This window comes from Bufo bufo, chromosome 3 (genome assembly GCF_905171765.1).
Source record: "Bufo bufo chromosome 3, aBufBuf1.1, whole genome shotgun sequence".
Lineage (NCBI taxonomy): Eukaryota > Metazoa > Chordata > Amphibia > Anura > Bufonidae > Bufo > Bufo bufo.
In genome coordinates this window covers 528962439-528984709 of record NC_053391.1, presented here as the reverse complement: position 1 = coordinate 528984709, position 22271 = coordinate 528962439, and the positions used below count along the sequence as shown (strand labels likewise).

The 22271-nt window shown below is 46.1% G+C and overlaps 1 protein-coding gene across 1 annotated transcript in view; it reads right to left on the bottom strand.

The window, feature by feature from the left end:
* DIAPH3 (diaphanous related formin 3) overlaps positions 1-17582 on the bottom strand; it is a 754726-nt gene extending 737144 nt beyond the window's left edge. Inside the window, 1 exon segment of the mRNA XM_040425381.1 lies at positions 17312-17582. Coding sequence (XP_040281315.1) covers positions 17312-17419 — 108 coding nt within the window. The 5' untranslated portion in view covers positions 17420-17582.
* Positions 17583-22271: the final 4689 nt, after the last annotated feature.

Here is a 22271-nt window from a genome sequence, read left to right as displayed (position 1 = left end):
GGATAATAACTCTATCATCGAGAATCGTAGTGAAAGGGGGATTGATGGAAATGGCCTGTAACTCACTTATCCTTCTAGCAGTAGTGAGGGCCACTAACAAAACCAGCTTGAAAGTGAGAAATTTAATGCATACCGAATCAATGGGTTCAAAGGGTGCTTTGGTTAAAGAATTAAGTACTATGTTAAGATCCCACGGGGGCACCCTAGGGGATAAGACTGGTGTCATCCTATCAACTGCCTTAAAGAATCTAGAAATCCAAGGATCTAAGGCAAAGCTCTGTTCGAACAGAACTGACAGGGCAGAGACCTGTACTTTAAGAGTACTTTTAGCAAGACCTAGGGAAAGGCCTTTCTGTAAAAACTCCAGAACCTGGGAAATCGGAACACACGCTGGTAAATGCCTTGGGTTAAGGTTACCAAATTCAATAAATTTTTTCCAAGTCCTGGCGTAAATGGAAACAGTTACAGGTTTTCTGCTCTTAAGTAAGGTCGTGATGAGCTCCTGCGAGAAACCTTTTTTAATTAATAATCTCCGCTCAAATTCCATGCAGTCAGATGGAGACCACTGACTGCTGGATGAACGACTGGACCCTGGGACAGCAGATTCGGCAGGTCTGGCAGAATCCAGGGGTCTGAAACCGACATGGTCCGGAGCAGAGTGAACCATGCCCTTTTGGGCCAAAAGGGGGCGATGAGAATGACCCTTGCCCTGTCCTTCCTGATCTTTTTCAGGACTGCTGGGATCAGTTGGAAGGGGGGAAAGGCATATGCTAGGGGAAAGTCCCACTTCAGGAGAAATGCATCCACCCCATAGGGGGATTCTCTTGGATTTAGAGAGCAAAAGATTTCCACTTTCTTGTTCAGGCTTGTACTGAAGAGATCTATGGTCGGCAGGCCCCATGACTTGATGATCCTGGAAAATATTGAGGAGTTGAGGGACCATTCTCCCTGTTTTAAGGGGTGTCTGCTGAGAAAATCCGCGTGAACATTCTCCTTCCCCTTTATATGAAGAGCTGATACATGGCTGACCTGTTTCTCCAACATCGTTAATAATCTTCCAGCTTCCCACCGTAGGGATACCGACCTTGTCCCCCCTTGGTGGTTTACATAAGCCACTGTCGCCTGATTGTCTGAGAGAATCCTCACGTGGCCTGTGCCTAGGAGGGCCAGAGAAGCTTTCACTGCTAATTTGACTGCCACCAACTCTTTCCGGTTGGAAGAGAATGATTTTTGAGCTGGGGACCATAGACCCTGAAAATTGTATCCCTGCACGTGAGCCCCCCACCCCCAGGGGCTTGCGTCCGTGGTCAGGACAATAGGATCCGGGTAGGACCATGGAATTCCCCGGACCAGATTGTCCCTGACCAGCCACCAAGATAAACTTCTCTTGGTCGTGTCTGAGATCTTTATCCTGACATCTAATGTTCCCTTTTGTTTTTTGAAGGTTGTCAAAATCTCTGATTGTAACTGACGGGAGTGAAGTTGGGCCCATTCTACCGCCGGGATACAGGAATTCAGAGAACCTAGGACCGACATGGCCTTTCGGAGAGTCAGGGAGGTGGAAGAGAGGGATTTGATTTGTTTCCAAATTTTTGTAATCTTTTCTTCTGGGAGATATGTTCTTTGAGTCTCTGAGTTCAAAACTAGGCCAAGGAAACTCTGTACCTTTACCGGTTTCAGTCTGGATTTTTTGTAATTCACTATCCAGCCTAAATCCTGAAAGGTCTGAACCACAGTCTGAACACTCTTCTTGCAGTCCAGCCGAGAATTCGCAATAATTAGAAAATCGTCTAGATATGGGACTATCAAAATATTTTTGGTTCTTATAAATGACACCATCTCTGCCACTACCTTTGTAAATATCCTTGGGGACATGGACAGGCCAAAGGGTAGTGCCTGAAATTGATATTGCCGAATCTGACCCTCTATCGGAATCGCCACTCTCAGGAATTTCTGGAATCTCTGGTGCATTGGAATATGGAAGTAGGCGTCCTTTAAATCCAACACTGCCATGAAACAATGAGGAAAAAGAAGCTGAATCGTATTCCTCATTGTCTCCATCTTGAATTTTTTGACAACCAGAAATTTGTTCAAATCCCTGAGATTGATGATAGTTCTGAGTGTACCATCTGGTTTTGGAACTAGAAACAGGTGGGAGAAAAAACCTTTGGATTGTTCTTGTTGAGGAACGGGAATCAAAACATTTTTCTTGATAAGGCCCAAAACTTCTTTTATTATAGGAAAAGACCCTCTTAGGGCTCTTTCACACCTGCGTTATTGTCTTCCGGCATAGAGTTCCGTCGTCGGGGCTCTATGCCGGAAGAATCCTGATCAGGATTATCCTAATGCATTCTGAATGGAGAGTAATCCGTTCAGGATGCATCAGGATGTCTTCAGTTCCGGTACGGAACGTTTGTTGGCCGGAGAAAATACCGCAGCATGCTGCGCTTTTTGCTCCGGCCAAAAATCCGGAACACTTGCCGCAAGGCCGGATCCGGAATTAATGCCCATTGGAAGGCATTGATCCGGATCCGGCCTTAAGCTAAACGTCGTTTCGGCGCATTGCCGGAGCCGACATTTAGCTTTTTCAGAGTGGTTACCATGGCTGCCGGGACGCTAAAGTCCTGACAGCCATGGTAAGTGTAGCGGGGAGCGGGGGAGCAGTATACTTACCGTCCGTGCGGCTCCCCGGGCGCTCCAGAGTGACGTCAGGGCGCCCCAAGCGCATGGATCACGTGATCACATGGATCACGTCATCCATGCGCATGGGGCGCTCTGACGTCATTCTGGAGCGCCCCGGGAGCCGCACGGACTGTAAGTATACCGCTCCCCCGCTCCCCGCTCCTACTATGGCAACCAGGACTTTAATAGCGTCCTGGGTGCCATAGTAACACTGAAAGCATTTGGAAGACTGTTCCGTCTTCAAATGCTTTCAGTACACTTGCGTTTTTCCGGATCCGGCAGGCACCTCCGGCAACGGAAGTGCATGCCGGATCCCAACAACGCAAGTGTGAAAGAGGCCTTACACAAATACTTTTTGTAATAACAAATCTTTGCGGAGGCAAAGAATGGAACTCCGGTTTTAGACCTGAATGAATGATATCCATGACCCAAGGTCCTGCAATCTTTTCCCAGGATGTCTGGAAGAACTTTAGTCTTCCTCCCACCTCTGACCTGGCGTCATTGCTGGGGTTGTTTTTTATTAGAAGAGGAAGAGTTTCCGAATAGGAAACCTTTCCCCCCAAAATTTCTGGATCTAAATCTCTGATCCTTTTCCCTGCCTGATCTTCTGCCCGTATTACCTCTAAAGGAACGAAAGGACTGCCTATTTCTAGAACCAAAGACCGCAGCAGGATTAGGGACCGGAAACCTTTTCTTCCTATCCGCCGCCTTTTCTAGAAGGTCGTCCAACTCTGGACCAAACAAAAATTCTCCCTGGCAGGGGATATTACATAATCTTTGTTTGGATGCTATATCACCCCCACTCCAACTCTTTAACCAAAGGGCCCTGCGTGCCGAATTAGTGAGGGAGGCTGACTGTGCACTGAGTTTAATAGAATCAACTGATGCATCCGTCAAGAAATCTGCTGCTTTTTGTAATGTTGGCAAAGAGGATAGAATCTGATCCCTAGGGGCTCTATCTTTTAATTGTACCTCCAGCTGCTGTAACCAGAGAGCTAAGGTCCTGGCCGTGACTGTAGCCGCTACGGCTGGACAGAAGGCTAGGGTAGAGGCCTCCCATGCACCCCTAAGGAAGGTTTCAGCTTTTTTGTCTAAGGGCTCCTTAAGCATACCAGTATCTTCAAAAGGAAGAGAAGACTTTTTTGATACTTTGGAAATGGCAACATCAATTTTTGGGGCTTTCCCCCAAGAGGAGGAGGCTACTTCTTCGAACGGATATTTTCGTTTAAACGCCCTAGAGGCAAATACTTTTTTGCCTGGTTTTCTCCATTCTCTTTGAATTAAAGACATAATGCTGGAATGTACAGGAAAACAACGGCCCTTCCTTTCCTGTAACCCCTGAAATAAAGAGTCTGCTACAGATTTATCTTCTTTAACGTCCTCAATGTTCATGGTGGACCTAATGACTTTTAATAGCTTATCCGTGTCTTCAGAGGGGAAAAAGATGTTAGACATGGACTCGTCCTCCGATGAAGAACCAGACGAGGACGACCTGGTGATGTCACTGTTTTCTGACGAAAGTTCCTGGGATAAGCCCGCTTTTGCACCTTTATCTTTAACGGATGTTCTTGCCTTTCTGTCTGACTTTAGGGTATTTTTGACTTCCGTCTTCATGAGTGACCTAATGTTATCTAATAAGGATGGCGACTCATCCGAAATGGTCTTGTCAATGCATCTTTGACACAATTTCTTCCCGTAAGAAGAAGATAGGGCTGTTCCGCATAGCGCACACTCTTTGTTTTTTCTTTTAACCAGCACTTTCTTCATCTTAGGCTGGAAAAAGGAGAGCACAAAGCGTAATAAATAAAGGGCAAAACGGAAAAAGAGCCACTTACCCCCTGAAGATCAATAAACTACCGGGATGGGATTCACATCACCCTCCGCAGATTCCTGTCTTCTTTCTTCCTCCATTAGATAGAATGGAGAAGTTAGGGAGTCTATACGCTTATGCAAGAAAAGAGAAATAATTAACTTTCCGCCACTATCTTGGAGCACATGTAAGAAATGCTTACAAGGTAGGCCTCATACATGTAATTCAGCACAGACCGTCCTGTACAGACTCAGAGGACCGGTCTGGCCTGCACCTTTTTATAATAATGAAAAAAGGAAACCCAGCGTCCACGCTAGGAACACGTCACATCCGGTACCCGGAAACCGGAAGTCCGCTGCGATCTGCGTTCCACGCCTCTGATGGAGCAGCTGCCGAAAACCGGAAGTGCGTCATCCCACTCCGCGTGCACCGGAAGTGACGCTGTCCGGCTTCTCCGTCAGAAATCCAAGTGGCAGAGCCCTGACTCCAAGGATGACCACTTACTTCCGCCCGTTGGCGCTTCATGGGGCAGAGCTCTCCCTGAGAGGTAACCCACATGCCTGCCGCAAGATACGGAGGGCCCCTGGAGCACCTCTGCATCCTAGGGTCCTTTCAGCCTGCCCAGCAGCGCGATGGACCCCGGCAGCAACCGCCAGCCCTCTAGGAACTTCCTAGGCAACCAGACCGACGGTAAGACCTGAAAAGGAAAACACTGTAGGTCTCCCACTCCAGGGACAGGAAACCACTGAATGGGAAGAGAGGCTCCACCCTTTTATTTCTGTAGGTTTCCTGTCCCTGGGGGTGGATCCCTCTCTCTCTATGGTGCTGTCGTGGGGGAGGGGAAAAATGGCCAGACTGCATCATGTGAGTGCTATGACGGTTGAAAGAATATGAAATCCATTCCAAAGCCAAGAGGTGGACGTCCAGGCAAAATATCGCAGTCAACAAGTCGGCTCATCACAAGGTCTATCAGTTCTGGCAAATAAGAGAAATGATATTCATAAATGATCACCCGCATGAATCATAAGAAAGGAGTAGTGAATAGTGATCTGGATTAATTAAGACTTAACTTTTACTTTTGATACATTCTAAAATAAGATATCCCTTAAAATATACTAGAGGTTGAGTACACAATACAATTTTCCACAGTCCCACACTCGGGGGGGCTCTTTGGAAACAAAGATAGCTGTGTCTACACTTATACAATCCGTGTCGGACACTAGAAGGTAGCAAGAGCAACTGCTTGGTGGTGAATATCGTCTCCGGCAAGCGAATCATATTTTGGCCCATTTTACATATTCCCCTGATGAGAGGATTGTTTCTGCCTCAGAAACGTGCATGTTGGGATCTTTTCAGGGAAAAATAGGGAATGCAATTCCAGGGTTAGGTTCCGGACAGGGGCCCAATTAGTGGGATACCCCGTGGTTAGACTAACAGGACTATTGTAGGGCCCTGAGGGTCGTCTAGGGATAAATAGGAACACCTTCCTGCGATTTCCCCCCCACATCGTGAAGACTCTCTTCTGTCAAACCGGGCCACCCTAACAAGGAACAACGGATTGGAGGTGTCTGGAGTACCCACCATCTGTAGGGTAGGACACTGGTTTTCACGGTGCCGCCGTGCACCTTATGATATAGGTGCAGCTGTGAATGTTTGCTGCACGGTGTCTTTTTTTGCACCTAATCGTTGTATGTTTTCTGTATGTCGCTGTGCATTATGTATACACTGCTATATGCTGTTTTCTGCATTATTGCTTGAATTGTGCACATAGGGTGCCAGTATACATTGATTGCGCTACCTTGTTTTTGTGCACCCAAGGTGCTAGTGCATAAACTGGGTGTGGTAAGCCAACTAGGTACAGAAAATACCTCTATTAACAACAGCAAAACTACACAAAAATACATAACTCCTATCAAACTGAACAGAACCCCCACATTCAACTTATGCCCAGATGGCTTGGATCTGAGCGCTCAATATATCCGCGAACAGCGCTCAGATGCCACAAACACAGTCAAATCGCCATGGGGTTTAAGTTTAGCATGGGCTGATGAGAGGCCCATAATCCTGGGGCAAGAGGCTGGCAAACAGGCCCCTCCAAAACCCAGTGGCGAGGTTAGTTTCGCCACACATATTCTCCCAAGAAAGCCAAAACTTCACTGTTACTTTGTTTTATCTTCAGATTTGAGGTTTAATAACTTTTTGGATTGGCCAACTGCACTGTAGTTGTTCAATAATAAAATGAATCCTCAAAAACTGCTCACTACTATGAGAACTGGTGTTGGTCCTGCGTGTGCCTGCACCATGCATGATGGCAGTAGGTACTCTCCAGCCTTCCCGTTAACTCTCATTAGTACCTAGGGAGAACCCGCTTTCATCACTGAACACTACTGTATGCTACTACTACTGCCATTGCTGGTCCTGCTGCAGAACCCCAAAAAGACCAACCACTAGCAGTTTATCACCCCCTAACTGCATTAAGTTTTCCATTTGTTTTTAGGTAATGTATATACTGCTATTTAGTTCAACAACTTCACAGCCTTTATATGATGCCAAAGTCTATGACACCAAACTCAAAGCACTGAAGCCGCCTGCTGCCAAAAACACAGACCAACATCTGTTTATAGAGGGACAGCACAAACATGGCATAAAGAAGAGCAAAAGCAGCTATGTAAACAATCTTGGTCATTCTCGGCTTTAATAATTAAGCTTATTGCACAATATTCATTTTATCCTTTGGAGAAGTTTGTCATTAAGAGGAATATTTCTGCTTCGGATTATTCATTGAATGTGCTTAAAACTAGGCTCGTTTTCTAATTAAAAAAGCAGCAAAGCCCGAAGATGCTTGTTGCCCCCAGCCATGTTATCACGCCAAAAGATTACGAGAATTCCCTCAAGCCCAATTTTACGCCTTGGTTGAACACAAGTTCTAGAGTGATTATTAAGCGGGTAAATATATGTGCTTAGGTCACACTGCCGCTCATTTAACACAAAGAAGAGAATGAAGATAATAACTCATTTTCCATTACTAAATAATTGATAATGTTCCATTACACTATGTAGCGTGAAGAAGTAAAATGATCTAGTGGGTCTTCAATATACCCCTCCATCATCATAATAATAATAATAATAATAATAATAAAAATAAAAATAAAAAAAAACACACACTGGATTACACTTACCGGTAATTCCCTTTTCACAAGTCTTCAACGACTCTTAGGCCTCTTGCACACGAACGTTGTGAGCCCGTGGCCGTTTGGCGGCCCGCATACGGCAGGTCCGCAATACACGGGCATCAGCCCATGTGCACTACGCATCACGGATGCGGGCCCATTCACTTGAATGGGTCCGCAATCCCGGAGATGCGGAATGGAAGCACGAATCGGAACCCCACGGAAGCACTACAGAGTGCTTCTATGGTGTTTCTGTCCGTGCCTCTGCACCGCAAAAAAAATTGTTGAACTTTTTGTATTTTTTTTGCGGTGAGGACGGATCACGACCCATTCAAGTTGAATGGGTCTCTCCATCCCGGCCGCCGCACGGACGGTGCCTGTGCCTGTGCATTGGGGACTGCAAATTGCGGTCCCCAATGCACGGAACGGATGCGCAACATTCATGTGCAAGAGGCTTTATGCTGAGGGATGATCCGCCTCCCAGCAGGAAGGGACAAAAAGAATCGGTGTCTTACTAGAATCCGGACAAACAGAATCTGCAGCACCAACATTCCCAACACACATCATGAGGACTCAAGAAAAGGGAATTGCAGGCAAGTGTAAACCAGTTTTTCAGTGTCGTCCACCACAATGACACTTACGCTGAGATCTACCTAATTAACACATTCAGGGTGGACCACCGCATGCAGGACTTTCCTAACAAAATATACACTGTAAATCTTGCATCTATCCTATAATGTGTAAAGAGGACCTTTCATGGGTCCAGACTCAGGGTATGTAGGGCATACAGCAGGGATCTAATAGCGGTACAGGGAGGAGGAGACTGCCCTGTTTCTCAACGGCGGTCTCCTTCTCCCTGGCTGTGCCGCTTCTCCGCTGCAATTGGACAGCTCAGGGCAGTATGAGGGCCAACCAAGTCGCAGCCCTGCAAATCTGTTCTATGGAAGCATCGACAAGAGGCGGACACTAAACTGGAAAAATGGCCTTCAAATCAATTGGGGAACCTTTATCTGTTACTTTGTAGGCTTCACAAATAACCAGACTAGTCCATCAAGTTAGCAAACATTTGGAAGCTCTGAACCCTTTCCTCAGACCCTGGAATTGAACAAAGAGATAGTAATTCCCCAACGGTCTTGAAGCTTATAGATACTTCAACGCTCAACATCCAGCTTTTTAAATGTCTTTTCATTTTTTGATCTAGGATTTTCAGAAAAGGTATAAAGATCTCCTCTTGACTAAGAAAATCCCAAACCACTTTGGGTAAAAGCGAATGGTCATACTTCAGTACTAACAGGTCATCGGAAACCTTTAGAAATAGTTCACCGATTCTCAGAGCCTGAATTTCGCCTACTATTTGCACCACAAACAATATCTCTTCCAAATTTGAGAATAGATTTTGTTAGTGATCTCCTTCCTAGTGGCCGTCATAGTATATAGTAGGATTGTTGTGATACCAAAATTTTGATTCGATTTCGATACCACGCGAAAAAAATGAAACACCAAATTTTTTAAAAAATGGGGAATCGCGCAGTTTTTAGTTTTTTCTGTTCCGGCGTTCACTGCATAGGTGATTTTTTTTTAATATTTTAATAGTTTGGACTTTTCGAACATGGCAATATGTGATATGTTTATTTATTGTTTATATATAAAATTGGTAAAGGAGTGTTTTACACTTAATATTTGGTGTTTTTTTTTAACTTTTTAATAAATAACTATTTCCCCCCTTAGGGGCTAGAACCTGGGGTCTTTTCATCCCTTGTCCTATTCACCCTAATAGAGCACTATTAGGGTGAATAGGACTTACACTCTCCCTGCTGCCCTGTGTATTTTTTTAATAGCGTTTATTTAACACTTTTGCATTTAGTACAACAATCCCAAAGGGAAAAACAATTCCTCATGACACAATCACTCGCATAAGCAAGTCCATCATTAACATATTTCCTGACAGTAAAAGACATAAATGTGACTTTAATACAAAGCATCGCTAAGTTGCGTCTAGAACTCACTCAATCCACATTCACACTCTCATACACACACTTGGGTGATACAGTCTCCACCGCCGATAACCCTCAAGTCGTACCTTCAGCCTGCACCCATAGGCCCCAGATTTTGTCAAATCGATCAGGCACTCCCCTTGCTTCATATGTCAATTTGTACATCTGAAGGTCTTTATTTATAAAGGTGCTGCTGCCCTGTGTATAGTGCACACAACAGCAGGGAGCTCACCATGGCAGCCAGGGCTTCTATAGGGCCCTGGCAGCCATGGTAACCGATCAGAGCCCCACTGCACCACCAATAAATGAAGAGGAGGGGAGGGGACCCTGTGGCCACTGCCACCAATGATTTTAATACTGGGGGTTTGAGGGGCAGGCGCACTGCGCCACCAATAATAATTAACCTTTAATACAGGAGGTGGGTGCCGGAAGTAGATCAGCGGCAGTTAACTCCTCAGGTGCTGCACCTGAGGGGTTAACTGCCACTGCTGCTGATCGCAGCTCCCTGTCAGAGGCAGGGTGCCGGCTAAGTCATTCTGCTGCCGGCACCTGCCTCCTATATTAAAGGTTAACTATCACTGGTGGCGCAGTGCGCCCGCCCATCTCTCTTATTGGCAGCAGCGGCACAGGGGGGAGGGCACTGCTGAGGGAACATAAGCATGCTGACAGCAGCGCGCTCCATGTTCTCTGATACTAGGCTTCGATAAATGTCAAATTCCGGTATCATATCGATTGGGTATCGATATTTCGATGCCCGCAACAACCCTAGTATATAGCATAAATCACTTTGTCCAAAAGGCCCCTAGCTTTAAGAATCAGCCTTTCAGAAACTAGGCTGTTAACTGAAGTCTGTCCACCAAAGGAAGAAGGATTGGATCCTGAGACAGAAGGTTTCTGTTGGAAGTCAGAATCCTGGGACACTAAGGAGAAAGCAGCTTCAGAAAAGGGAACCAGACAGGTGCAATCAAAATAACTACAGTAGAACCTTCTCTTATCTTCTCCAGAAACCTGGGTATGAGAGACCAGAGGGGTAAATGCATAGCCCAGCTGAAAATTTAAAGCATGAGCCAAAGCATACACCGGCTGCACGAATTCAGAGGGAAGAATTTCGGAAGTTTTGAATTTTTGTCCGATGTGAATGGACCTACTTGAAGAACCCATCTCTCGGCTAGATGACAAAAAAAAAAAAAAAAACATTCCCGTGGTAAGAGTCTCCCTATGCTCAGAAAGTTTGCCTTTATGTTCAACTTTCCTTCAAATAAATCACCTTGAGCAATCTCAGATGTCCCTCTGCCGAGCTAGATGTTTGCCCTGAAATTTCCTGAAGAAAACAACTTCTTATGTCTCCTTAAGGATTTAGATAAAACAACTGTTGTGTTGTCTGCTCTTATCTGAACATCTTTGTCTTTAAGATTTGCAGACAAAATCTCTCATGCCTCCCAAACTGCAGAGAGCTCTCAGTTTCAATGACATTCTTGAATGAATGGGAGACCATTCTCCTGAACAGAGAGCTGAGAAGTGACTTGCTTCTGCAGTGGCTACCTGCAGATCTTTGAGCACCCAAGGAATGCCCTTTTCTAGATTCTTTGGAGGCTCCACCATAACAAGGACAGTTTTACTACTGGGGAAATAAACGATTCTTCAAAGATTCTCACCTCTGGTCCCATCAAGACATGATAGCTCTCTAAAGAATCCTGGAGTGGAATTGGGCAAGACTTTATAGTTTCCAGGAAAAAAAAAAAACATAGCCTGATGAATTTGTCAGGAAGACGAAAGTTTACCCGCCAATGAACATACAAGGAGTCGCAAAATACTGTCTTTCTTGCAATTTATTATCCATCCTAGACGATAAAACAATTGACATGTTTGACAAATACCATTCAAAAGAAAAAAGTTAAACTGGAAGTTTGTCCAAGTAGGGAACAATTACTAGGTTAGTCTTCTCAGGGTACCTACCACCTCCAACTTAATTTTCATAAACACCTGGGGCAGAGGTGACCTGAACAGAAGGGCTTGAAACTGATGCAATATTACCTTCATATATATTGCCAGTCTCCGGAATCTTTGATCCTTATAGCAGATCTACACATAATACCCATCTTGCAGGACTAATGAGACCATATAGTTTCCCTTCTGTAATAGGGTTATTGCGTATTTGATCTTGTCCATCTTGAACCTTTCATCTTTTATAAGCTTGTTCAGGCACTTCAGTCAGGCCCCTTGCAGACGAGCGTTCCTCTCGCAGCGAGTCCGCATCGCAACACCCAGCCTGACGGGATTCACATAGCATCTTAAATCAATATAATGCTATGTAACCCTTACAGTTCTGGAATGTATTGGATAACACTGGCAGCATTATGCCAGTGTTATTCAATACATTCCAGAACTGTAAGGCCCCTTTCACATGAGCGAGAATTCCGCATTGCACCCGCACTGAATCCGGACCCATTCACTTCAATGGGGCTGTTCAGATGAGCAGTGATTTTCACGCATCACTTGTGCGTTGCGTGAAAAATCAAAGCATTTTCTATATTCTGCTTTTTTTTTTCACGCAACGCAGGCCCCATAGGAATGAATGGGTCTGCTTGGAAATTGCAAGCATCCGCAAGCAAGTGCGGATAGGGTGCGATTTTCACGCATGGTTGCTAGGAGATAATGTAAGTAAATAGATAAAAGTCAATTTACTGTATTATTTTCCCTTATAACATGGTTATAAGGGAAAATAATAGCATTCTGAATACAGAATGCTTCCTAAAATGTGGCTTGAGGGGTTAAAAAATAAAAAAATAAAAATTAAATCATCCGCTTGTTTGCGCAGCCAGAATGTCTTCTTTCTCCTTTCAGGACCTGCCAAAGGACCTTTGATGAAGTAAATCGATAGAAATCTTCTATCTTCATTCAGCAGGACCTGCGCCGACGTCACCTCGCACATTACGTCATCAAAGGTCCTTTGGCAGGTCCTGAAAGAAAAAGGAAGAAGATGCCGGCTGCGCGAACAGGATAAGGTGAGTTAATTTTTTTTATTAACCCCTAAAGCCACATTTTTGTTAACCCCTAAAGCAACATTTTACTTAGCATTCTGTATTAAGAATACTATTATTTTCCCTTATAACCATGTTATGAGGGAAAATAATAAAATATACAGAACACCGATCCCAAACCCAAACTTCAGTGAAGAAGTCAGAGTCTGGGTACAAGTCCGTTTTTTATCACACGCGTGCAAAACGCATTGCACCCGCGCGATAAAAACTGAACATCGGAACGCAATCGCAGTCAAAACTGACTGCAATTGCGTACCTACTCGCACGATTTTCCCTGATCACAGACGCAAAGCATCCGGGCACGATCATCTGCAAGGAGCCCAAGGGTTACATAGCATCATAAATCAATATAATGCTATGTGAGCCCTGGCAGCGCTGGGAGGTCAGGCCAGGAGCTGTGTTGCGGACTCGCTGCTAGAGGAACGCTCGTCTTGCAAAGGGCCTTAATATTCTGTTGGGTTTTCTGACAAGATATTTGTACGGTTGTAGGGTTTGTCACGATAACAAAATTTTGATTTGATTTCTATACGACATTTCTGCAGGGAACCATTGCTAGTCTCCCATGCAGAAATAAAATATAGACAGTTTTACATTTATCCAACATCATACACTACACAGGGCCCACCGGACGCTGCCATACACAGCTCTCCCACATGCCCATTACACAGATAGTTTACTATATACACATTGCACACACAGCTCTGCTACATGTCTATTACACAGATAGAACTACTTTGTGCTCATTACACACAGAAAACGGTACAATAGACTGGTTACACTGACATAGCCCTGCTTTATACACACCTTCCACACATAAAGTACCTCTGCATTCTCCACCAGCACAGTCCTACACGGAGCCTGTGTTTCCCTAACTCCTCCCACACACTGCTGATCACATGACTGAAATCACCACAGGTCCTGTAACCACAATGTAGTGTTTAGTCCAGGCTCTGGAGCTGCTCCTGGTGAGAGAGATGTTTGTGAGGGGTGAGGCTTCAGGTGTGCTCGACCTGGCAGCTTCTGATACAGCGCTCCTGACTAGAAAAAGACCATGCGTAATAATATGCATGAAACTTTTTCCAGGGAGTAAAATGCCTGAACAGGAGTCTATGACACTAGTACAGGTGTTATTGCGACCTCTGCATGGTGATATGTAATAGGTTTATTTTTTTATTGTTTAGATATTTTATATGTAAAATTGGTAAAGGGGACGATTTAAAGAGGACCTTTCATCAGCATCAAGTATGTAAACTGAATATACATACATGGAGAGCGGCGCCCAGGGATCCCCCTGCACTTACTATTATCCCCGGGCGCCGCTCCGTTCTCCGGCTACAGGCTCCGGTAAAGTCATAGTTAGGCTCCACCCATTTGAGCCTGCCGGCGTCTCTTTCTCCTATGTTGTAGCGCTGGCCAATCGCAGCGCTCAGCTCTTAGCCATGCTATGAGCTGAGCGCTGCGATTGGCCAGCGCTACAACATAGGAGAAAGAGACGCCGGCAGGCTCAAATGGGTGGAGCCTAACTATGACTTTACCGGAGCCTGTAACCGGAGAACGGAGCGGCGCCCGGGGATAATAGTAAGTGCAGGGGGATCCCTGGGCGCCGCTCTCCATGTATGTATATTCAGTTTACATACTTGGTGCTGATGAAAGGTCCTCTTTAAACTTTTAATATTTTTATTTTATTTTTTTTACTTTATTTAATAACCATTAGCCCCTTAGGGGCTAGAACCCTTTGTCCTATTTACCCTAAGGGCTCATGCACACGGCCGTTGCCCGGCCATGGCCGTATTGAATGGGTCCGCAATCCGGAGCTACGGTGCGGAACGGAGGCACGGAACAACTAAGGAGTGCTTCCGTGGCGTTTGTGCCTCCACAACGCAAAAAAATAGAACATGTTCTATTTTTTTGCGGTGCGGACGGATCACAGACCCATTCAAGTTGATCGCCGCACCCTGTCATTGAGGACGGGTATGTGATACAGCTGGCACCCGCAGCCTACATTTGAATTAATGGCTTCATTATTTTCATTGGTGGCACAGTGGCCACAGCCCCTCCTCAGTCCAATCTCTTCATTGGTGGCCAGCGGCAGCCGAATCACAGTGGGGAGGGAGGGACTACCTCCTTCTCCACTATGCTGCTGAGGAGAACATGGCGGAGAGCGGCGAGGGCCATGTTCTCTAACTGATACTAGGCTGCGCAGTAGCACAGCCAGGTATCAGAAAATTGCAAACCCCAGTATCGTATCGATCCGGGTCTAAAAGTATCGATTAGGTATTGATAATTGGATACCCGATGCAACCCTACAAGAAACAACATAGAATAGTGGTTTGCAACCTTTTCACGCCAAGTAATCCCTAGTAACAATAAGGCAGAACCAAGCACCCCCAAGAAAGCGAATGGTGATGTTAAAAAAGAAGACTATTCTCATGCCGCTGTCATAGGCTCTGTTCTAAGACTCTGTCAGCAGTGCGAATCTTCTTGTCAAGATGAGACACCACACTAGGACCAATTATGGATGATTACTTTTTAAATTACATTTCCTGCTACCAAACATACAGAACACAGCACTACACACCTTTCATCCAGTGATGTCTCCTCTGATATACAGTAGATGTTCTCCTTCTTCATCTTCTCCATACAGACCAGACAGCCATGATGACTTCTTTCAGCCACATTTAGTGGCAGGACTCCCCTGCATAACGGAAACGGGACGAATCCGTTTTGCAGCCCATAGACTTTTTTTTATGACAGAATGAATAACGGAATGCCTCTAAAGGCATTCCACCATAGAATTACATTATGGTCCGTGGTAACGGAATCCATAACACAATTCACCTTTTACCACCAAACGAAGTGTGAGCGAATTTCACAAGCGGAAACTCGCTCATCTCTAGTGAGAACATTTTTTACATCGTCCAACACTAACCACAGGTTGCAATAACTCCTTTACAATGCATCATGTGTACTGTATCTAAACGCATCTTAGTCCGAAGCGCCGAATCACCGCAGCATGTATCGTTTATTCAGTCCCTTCCACCAGGACCATTAAAGGGGTTGTCTCACTTCAGCAAAGGGCATTCATCCTGTAGACAAAGTTAATACAAGGCACTGACTAATGTATTGTGATTGTCCATATTGTTTCCTTTCCTGACTGGGTTCATTTTTCGATCACATTATACACTGCTCGTTACCATGGTTACGACCACCCTGCAATCCATCAGTGGTGGTCATGCTTGCACGCTGTAGGAAAAAGATCCAACCTATGTGAGCTCCCGTGGCCTAGGCCACTAGAGTGGCCAGCACATATTCCTATAGTGTGCAAGCACGACCACCACTGATGGATTGTAGGGTGGTCATAACCATGGAAACGAGCCGTGTATAATGTGATGGAAAAATGAACCCAGTCAGGAAAGGAAACAATATGGACAATCACAATACATTAGGAAGTGCCTCATATTAACGTTCTCTACATAATAAATGCCACTTGCTGAAAAGTGACACAACCCCTTTAATCCTGTGTAGGTAGCGGAAACTGATACAGAGCCTGGCACCCTCAGCATCAGTTTGTATACAATGACAATCCCTCAGGCAGCTGGTCCCAGCCAATCCCAGCTCTTCTCTCATGTACAACTCACCGGAGGGCTGCTCTAACAGGCCTGCTGATTGGTTACTGGAAAGACACATGCTGATTGCAGGCTGAGAGCAGCCAGGAGATGTAGTGTTCAGACTAATGTGGCTTCCTGTACTTGCCTGTTACTCAGGGCGGGCTGGTGGGCGACACTTTGGGTTTGCACTATACAGTAAGCTCATTTTACTGTACCAACCTGGAGCCCTTAAAGGGGTTATTGTGGAAGAGATAATGATGGAACGTACAAAAAAACTGTTTTTCCCCATTCCCACCGCAAAAAAAAAAAAAGTAATAAAAGTTATTACGTTATATATGTACCACAAAATGGCTACTTTCACACTGGAGTTTCGGCTTTCCGTTTCTGAGATCCGTTCAGGGCTCTCACAAGCGGTCCAAAACGGATCAGTTTTGCCCTAATGCATCCTGAATGGAAAAGGATCCGCTCAGAATGCATCAGTTTGCCTCCGATCAGTCACCATAACGATTGGAGGCGGACACCAAAACGCTGCCTGGCACTAATACATTCCTATGGAAAAAAATGCCGACATTCAGGCAAGTCTTCCGTTTTTTCCGCCGGAGATAAAACAGTAGCATGCTGCGGTTTTCTCTTTTGCCTGAACGGATGACTCTCCATTCGGAATGCATGGGGATATGCCTGATCAGTTATTTTCCGGTATAGAGCCCTTGTGACGGAACTCAGCGCAGGAAAAGAATAACGCTAATGTGAAAGTACCCTAACAGGAAAAACTCAGCAGCGGCGTTCCACTTTACTGATCGGAGCCACAGGTGTGTGTCACAATGGGGTACAGGTGTAACTAGGACAGGTTTGGCCCGTCCTATCCAGGCCAGGAAATGGTTAATAGTCACATGACGTGCGACCACCTACAAAAGACACAAATAATCTGAAAGATTGTGGTCACATGTGCAGATGTCCCACTGACAGCCGTGCCAGGCCACGTGATCAGTGCCACCCTGGTACTCACAAATTTGGAGATCTTCCTGTCTCCGTCCTCTCCCGTCTGATAATCCGGATAGCCGGCCCCCGGCACCCCTCGCTGTTTGCGGTTCATTTTAGCTCGTGACAGATCCATAGGCAGAACAGAGCAGATGTCTGTCACCTGGCCGCTGTGACAGAGGATTAGGAGGAGGAATCCGATTAGCGCGGCGGAGGTTGGGAGGAGTGATCCACTTATGCGCTGCTGCCAGGGAGAGGTCACCCAGCCAGTGCCCAGCTGAGCTCCCGGACACACAGGGCTCACCCGCACACACTCAAGGTTCCCGCCACTTCAGCCACGCCCGCAATCCCAGGGAAAACCTATAGGAAACCTGGATTCTCCAAAAGACAAATCCAGTAGCCAATGAAGAGGGCGCATGGGCTGTGACGTCACGTAGCGCCGTGATCACCCAGCAGACATCATGGTAACTGGCAGAGCTGGTAGGGAGGCTCCCTTGTGGGGTCAGCTGGGCAGGAGCTCCAGGGTGCCAGTCTACAACGGCGGGGAGCTGTGCTCGATATACTGGTGAAAGCCTGGGCGCACACGGGGCTGTTCATGACGTGACTGGACTATTTTTTGAGAAGATTGTATGAAATGCACTTGGTCAGAAGAGTAGAGTGGGTTTTTTTTCAGTGGATAAGCACTTTTGCTATTTTTCGGGTATTTTGCCCCACGCCCAGCAGTTTACAGTTACGGGGAGCTTGATTTGTAACCAGAATTATGTCCCCTGGGACCTTTGTGAGAAATAAGTTTGGACACTGTGGCGCCAAACCCTGGGTGCCCCCCCCGAAGTCAGTGTGTGCACGCAGCCCTATATGACAGACTTGCACGTGAGGCCCTGCCTACAAAACTGTAGTGCCCATTCCCAAACACTTGTACGATCGTTTGTGCCCGATCACTGCCCTGTGAACAGTGTCGGACTGGGGTACCTAGGGCCCACCAGTAAAATTTATTTTGGGGCCCCACCATACTTTCAAATATAATAAATAATCTAACAAGTTTTTTATATGAACATAGGCTGGTGGAGGTGCTGTACATTGATTAAATTGATTGCAGAACACGGTCACTGGCTGTGTGCACTCAGGGCGTGTCCTTTCTTTCGCAGTACAGACCTGGAGCCACGTGGAAGTCCTTTTTTTTATGTCTGTTTCCAGGCGGAAATGAGAATTGAAATCCTCTTCTGTCAGGGACTGGAGTAGATTTCAGTCTCGGAGCACAGACTGCCAGAGGGTGCACCTAATTTATGTGGCTGCAGCAGCTCCCTGGGAAGTCAATCCCAACCCACACTAGGGTCAATTTCGTAGGAAGCCATTTTGCCTATTTGTATGTTTGTGGAGTGTAGGAGAAAAGCCACGCAAACACGGGGAGAACATACAAACTCCATGCGGATGTCGTCCTTGGTTGGATTTGAACCAAGGCCACCATGCTGCACCTTGTCATAAGTTACCGTATTTTTCGCCCCATAAGACGCACTTTTTTCCCCCCAAAAGTGGGGGGGAAATGCCCCTGCATCTTATGGGGCGAATGCTGCCATTTTACATTGCAGTCTGCGATGTATCAGCTGGACGGGGGAGGGAGGAGGGGCCTGTGCGGTCACTGTACTCCGGCCCCACCGCTCACTCACTGCTTTATTGCGTAAACATTTTGTAATAATAATTTTAATTGATGTTCCGATCCCCAGCCCCATCTGTACTACTTACTAAATGTCCTGTAGCAGGCAGAGCAGGGCAGGCGGCCGTAACTCACTGACGTCACGTGTCTGCGCCGCCTACTTCATTCATAAAGGCGGCGCAGGCACGTGACGTCAGTGAGTTCCGGCCGCCTGCCCTGCTCTGCCTGCTACAGGACATTTAGTAAGTAGTACAGATGGGGCTGGGGATCGGAACATCAATTAAAATTATTATTACAAAATGTTTACGCAATAAAGCAGTCAGTGAGCGGTGGGGCCGGAGTACAGTGACCGCACCGGCCCCGCCGCATTTGCATGACACCGGCCTCTCCCACAGGTTTAGCTCCCGTATATTAGGGCATCTGTGGATGCCACTATTATGTGGTGGGGGATATGTGGATGGCACTGTTATGGGAAGGGGGGGCGAGATCTGTGGTTGGCACTGTTATGGGGGGTGATCTGTGGATGCCACTATTATGGGGTGGGGATATGTGGATGCCACTATTATGGGGTGGGGGATATGTGGATGGCACTGTTATGGGGTGGGGAATCTGTGGGTGACACATATATAGCAGTGCCATCCACAGATCACACACCCCCCTCATAACAGTGCCATCCACAGATCACAGCCCCCCCCATAACAGTGCCATCCACAGATCACCCCCCCATAACAGTGCCATCCACAGATCACCCCCCCATAACAGTGCCATCCACAGATCCCCCCCCCATAACAGTGCCATCCACAGATCCCCCATAGTAGTGTCATGCAGAGACCACCTTTAGTTCAAAAGCACACCTTTTGGTTAAAAAAAATTTTTTTTCTTATTTTCCTCCTAAAAAAAACCTAGGTGCGTCTTATGGGCCGGTGCGGAAAAATGAAGCAATATGGCCCCAAGTATATTTTGTGAGTTGGATGCGGACCCATTTATTTCAATGGGGCCGCAAAAGATGCGGACAGCACACCATATGCAAGAAATCTGCACCAAAATCATACAAAAATGTGTTTTTTTTGTGCAGTTTTTATTTGATTTTTGGATTTTTCATTAAAAATAGTGAAATTCGCGCAAGAAAAATCCAACCACTGACATGCTGCAGATTTCAAAATCCAAACAACAATTTCCGCGCCTAAGAAAAAAAGCAAAGCGCACATCAGATCGGTGTAATCTTATCCACTGTGCTGGTACTGTGTGTACTTTTTTAATGAGGGAAAAAACGTATATAATCAACATCGTGTGCAGCCCTCCTTAGGGGACCTGCACATGTTGCAGATTACTCTTCGTTAAAACCACAGCATAAGGCACACAAACGTATTTTCTTTACGCTTCCGTTCCATCTTTTTGGCGGACCGTATACAAAACCATTCATTTCAATGGGTCCGCAAAAAAAAAAACGGAAATTACCGTATTTTTCGCCCCATAAGACGCACTTTTTCTTCCCCCAAAATGGGGGAGAAATGCCCCTGCGTCTTATGGGGCGAATGCTTGCCGTTTTACATCGCAAGCTGCGATGTAGGAGCGAGCGGGGACTCGGGGAGGGACTGGGAGGAGGATCTGGGGGCTGGCAATAGCGGCGGGGCGGTGCAGTCAGTGTACTATAGCCCCGCTGCTCCGGTATACTAATATAAGATGTCATATTCATTTATTGGTTATTAAACATGTCCCCTCAGTCCTATTACTACCTTACATCCTAATCGCATCTGTAGAATTCAGGCGGGCGGCAGCATAACTCTTGTCATGTGCCTGAATGAAGCAGGCAAGTGACGTCAGTGAGAGACGCGCCTGCCGCCCGGCTGAATTCTACAGAAGCGATTAGGATGTAAGGTAGTAATAGGACTGAGGGGGCATGTTTAATAACCAATAAATGAATATAACATCTTATATTGTGAGGCGGGGGCGATCTGTGGATGGCACAGTTATGGGCTGGGGGGGTCTGTGGATGTCACTGTTATGGGCTGGGGGTCTGTGGATGGCACATATATAACAGTGCCACCCACAGATCCCCCCAGCCCATAACAGTGCCATCCACAGATCCCCCCCTGTAACAGTGCCAGCCACAGATCCCCCTGTAACAGTGTCCGTCATCCACAGATCCCCCCCCATAACAGTGTCCGTCATCCACAGATCCCCCCATAACAGTGTCCGTCATCCACAGATCCCCCCATAAGTGTCCGTCATCCACAGATCCCCCCCATAACAGTGTCCGTCATCCACAGATCCCCCCATAACAGTGTCTGTCATCCACAGATCCCCCCCATAACAGTGTCCGTCATCCACAGATCCCCCCATAACAGTGTCCGTCATCCACAGATCCCCCCCATAACAGTGTCCGTCATCCACAGATCCCCCCATAACAGTGTCAGTCATCCACAGATCCCCAGTAATAGTGCCATCCACAGATCCCCCCATTAGTTCCAAACACACAGCACACCTTTTGGTTAAAAATATTTTTTTTTTATTTTTCTCCCCAAAAACCTAGGTGCGTCTTATAGGGCGAAAAATACGGTAGTCCGTGTGCATTCTGTTTACTTTCCGCAAAAAAATTAGTACTGTTTTATTAGGGGCTAGCTGTTCCGTTACGTAAAATACGGAATGCACATGGACGTCATCCGTATTTTTTGCAGACTTCAAAATACATACGGTCGTGTGCATGAGGCCTAATATAGTACCAGCAAATCATGTACACTTTGCTGATTTTTTTTAGTGTGGAAATTGACCTGCTGTGTGGATTTCCAAACCATAGCGGCTAGCCTATTAATTATATTTGCGGATTTCACCCTTTTCCAAAGGAAAGTGAGGTCTGTGGCAAAAGCGCATATGTTGCAGAAATGCATTCGGCTCTTATGTGAGATCGTACTGCCTTAGGGTAACTGCACACTGTGAGGATTAAGCCTCATTCACACACCAGTGTTTTAGCACGGTCCGTGGATCCGTATTTTCAGCACAGATGCATTTCCTATCTTGATCCCTCACAGTCCATTATAGTCTATGGGTCCGTGAAAACCACGGGGATGCCATCCGTGTTTAACGTATCATTAAGAAGAGATGCGTTGAAAATTATTTTTCAGCTGTTCAGTGTCAGTGAAACACGGACAGCAAAAAACGGACACATGGACCCAACCCGGATACTTCACGCATGCATCACTGACCATCTGCTCACGGATTTGAGCACAGACACTCGTTTTTTCTACGTTGATTTTTGTGCAGAAAAAACAGCAGCATAATAGAGTACTAGCAAAGTGAATGAGATTTGACAAATTTAGCTTTTTTCTTCCTTGCAGAA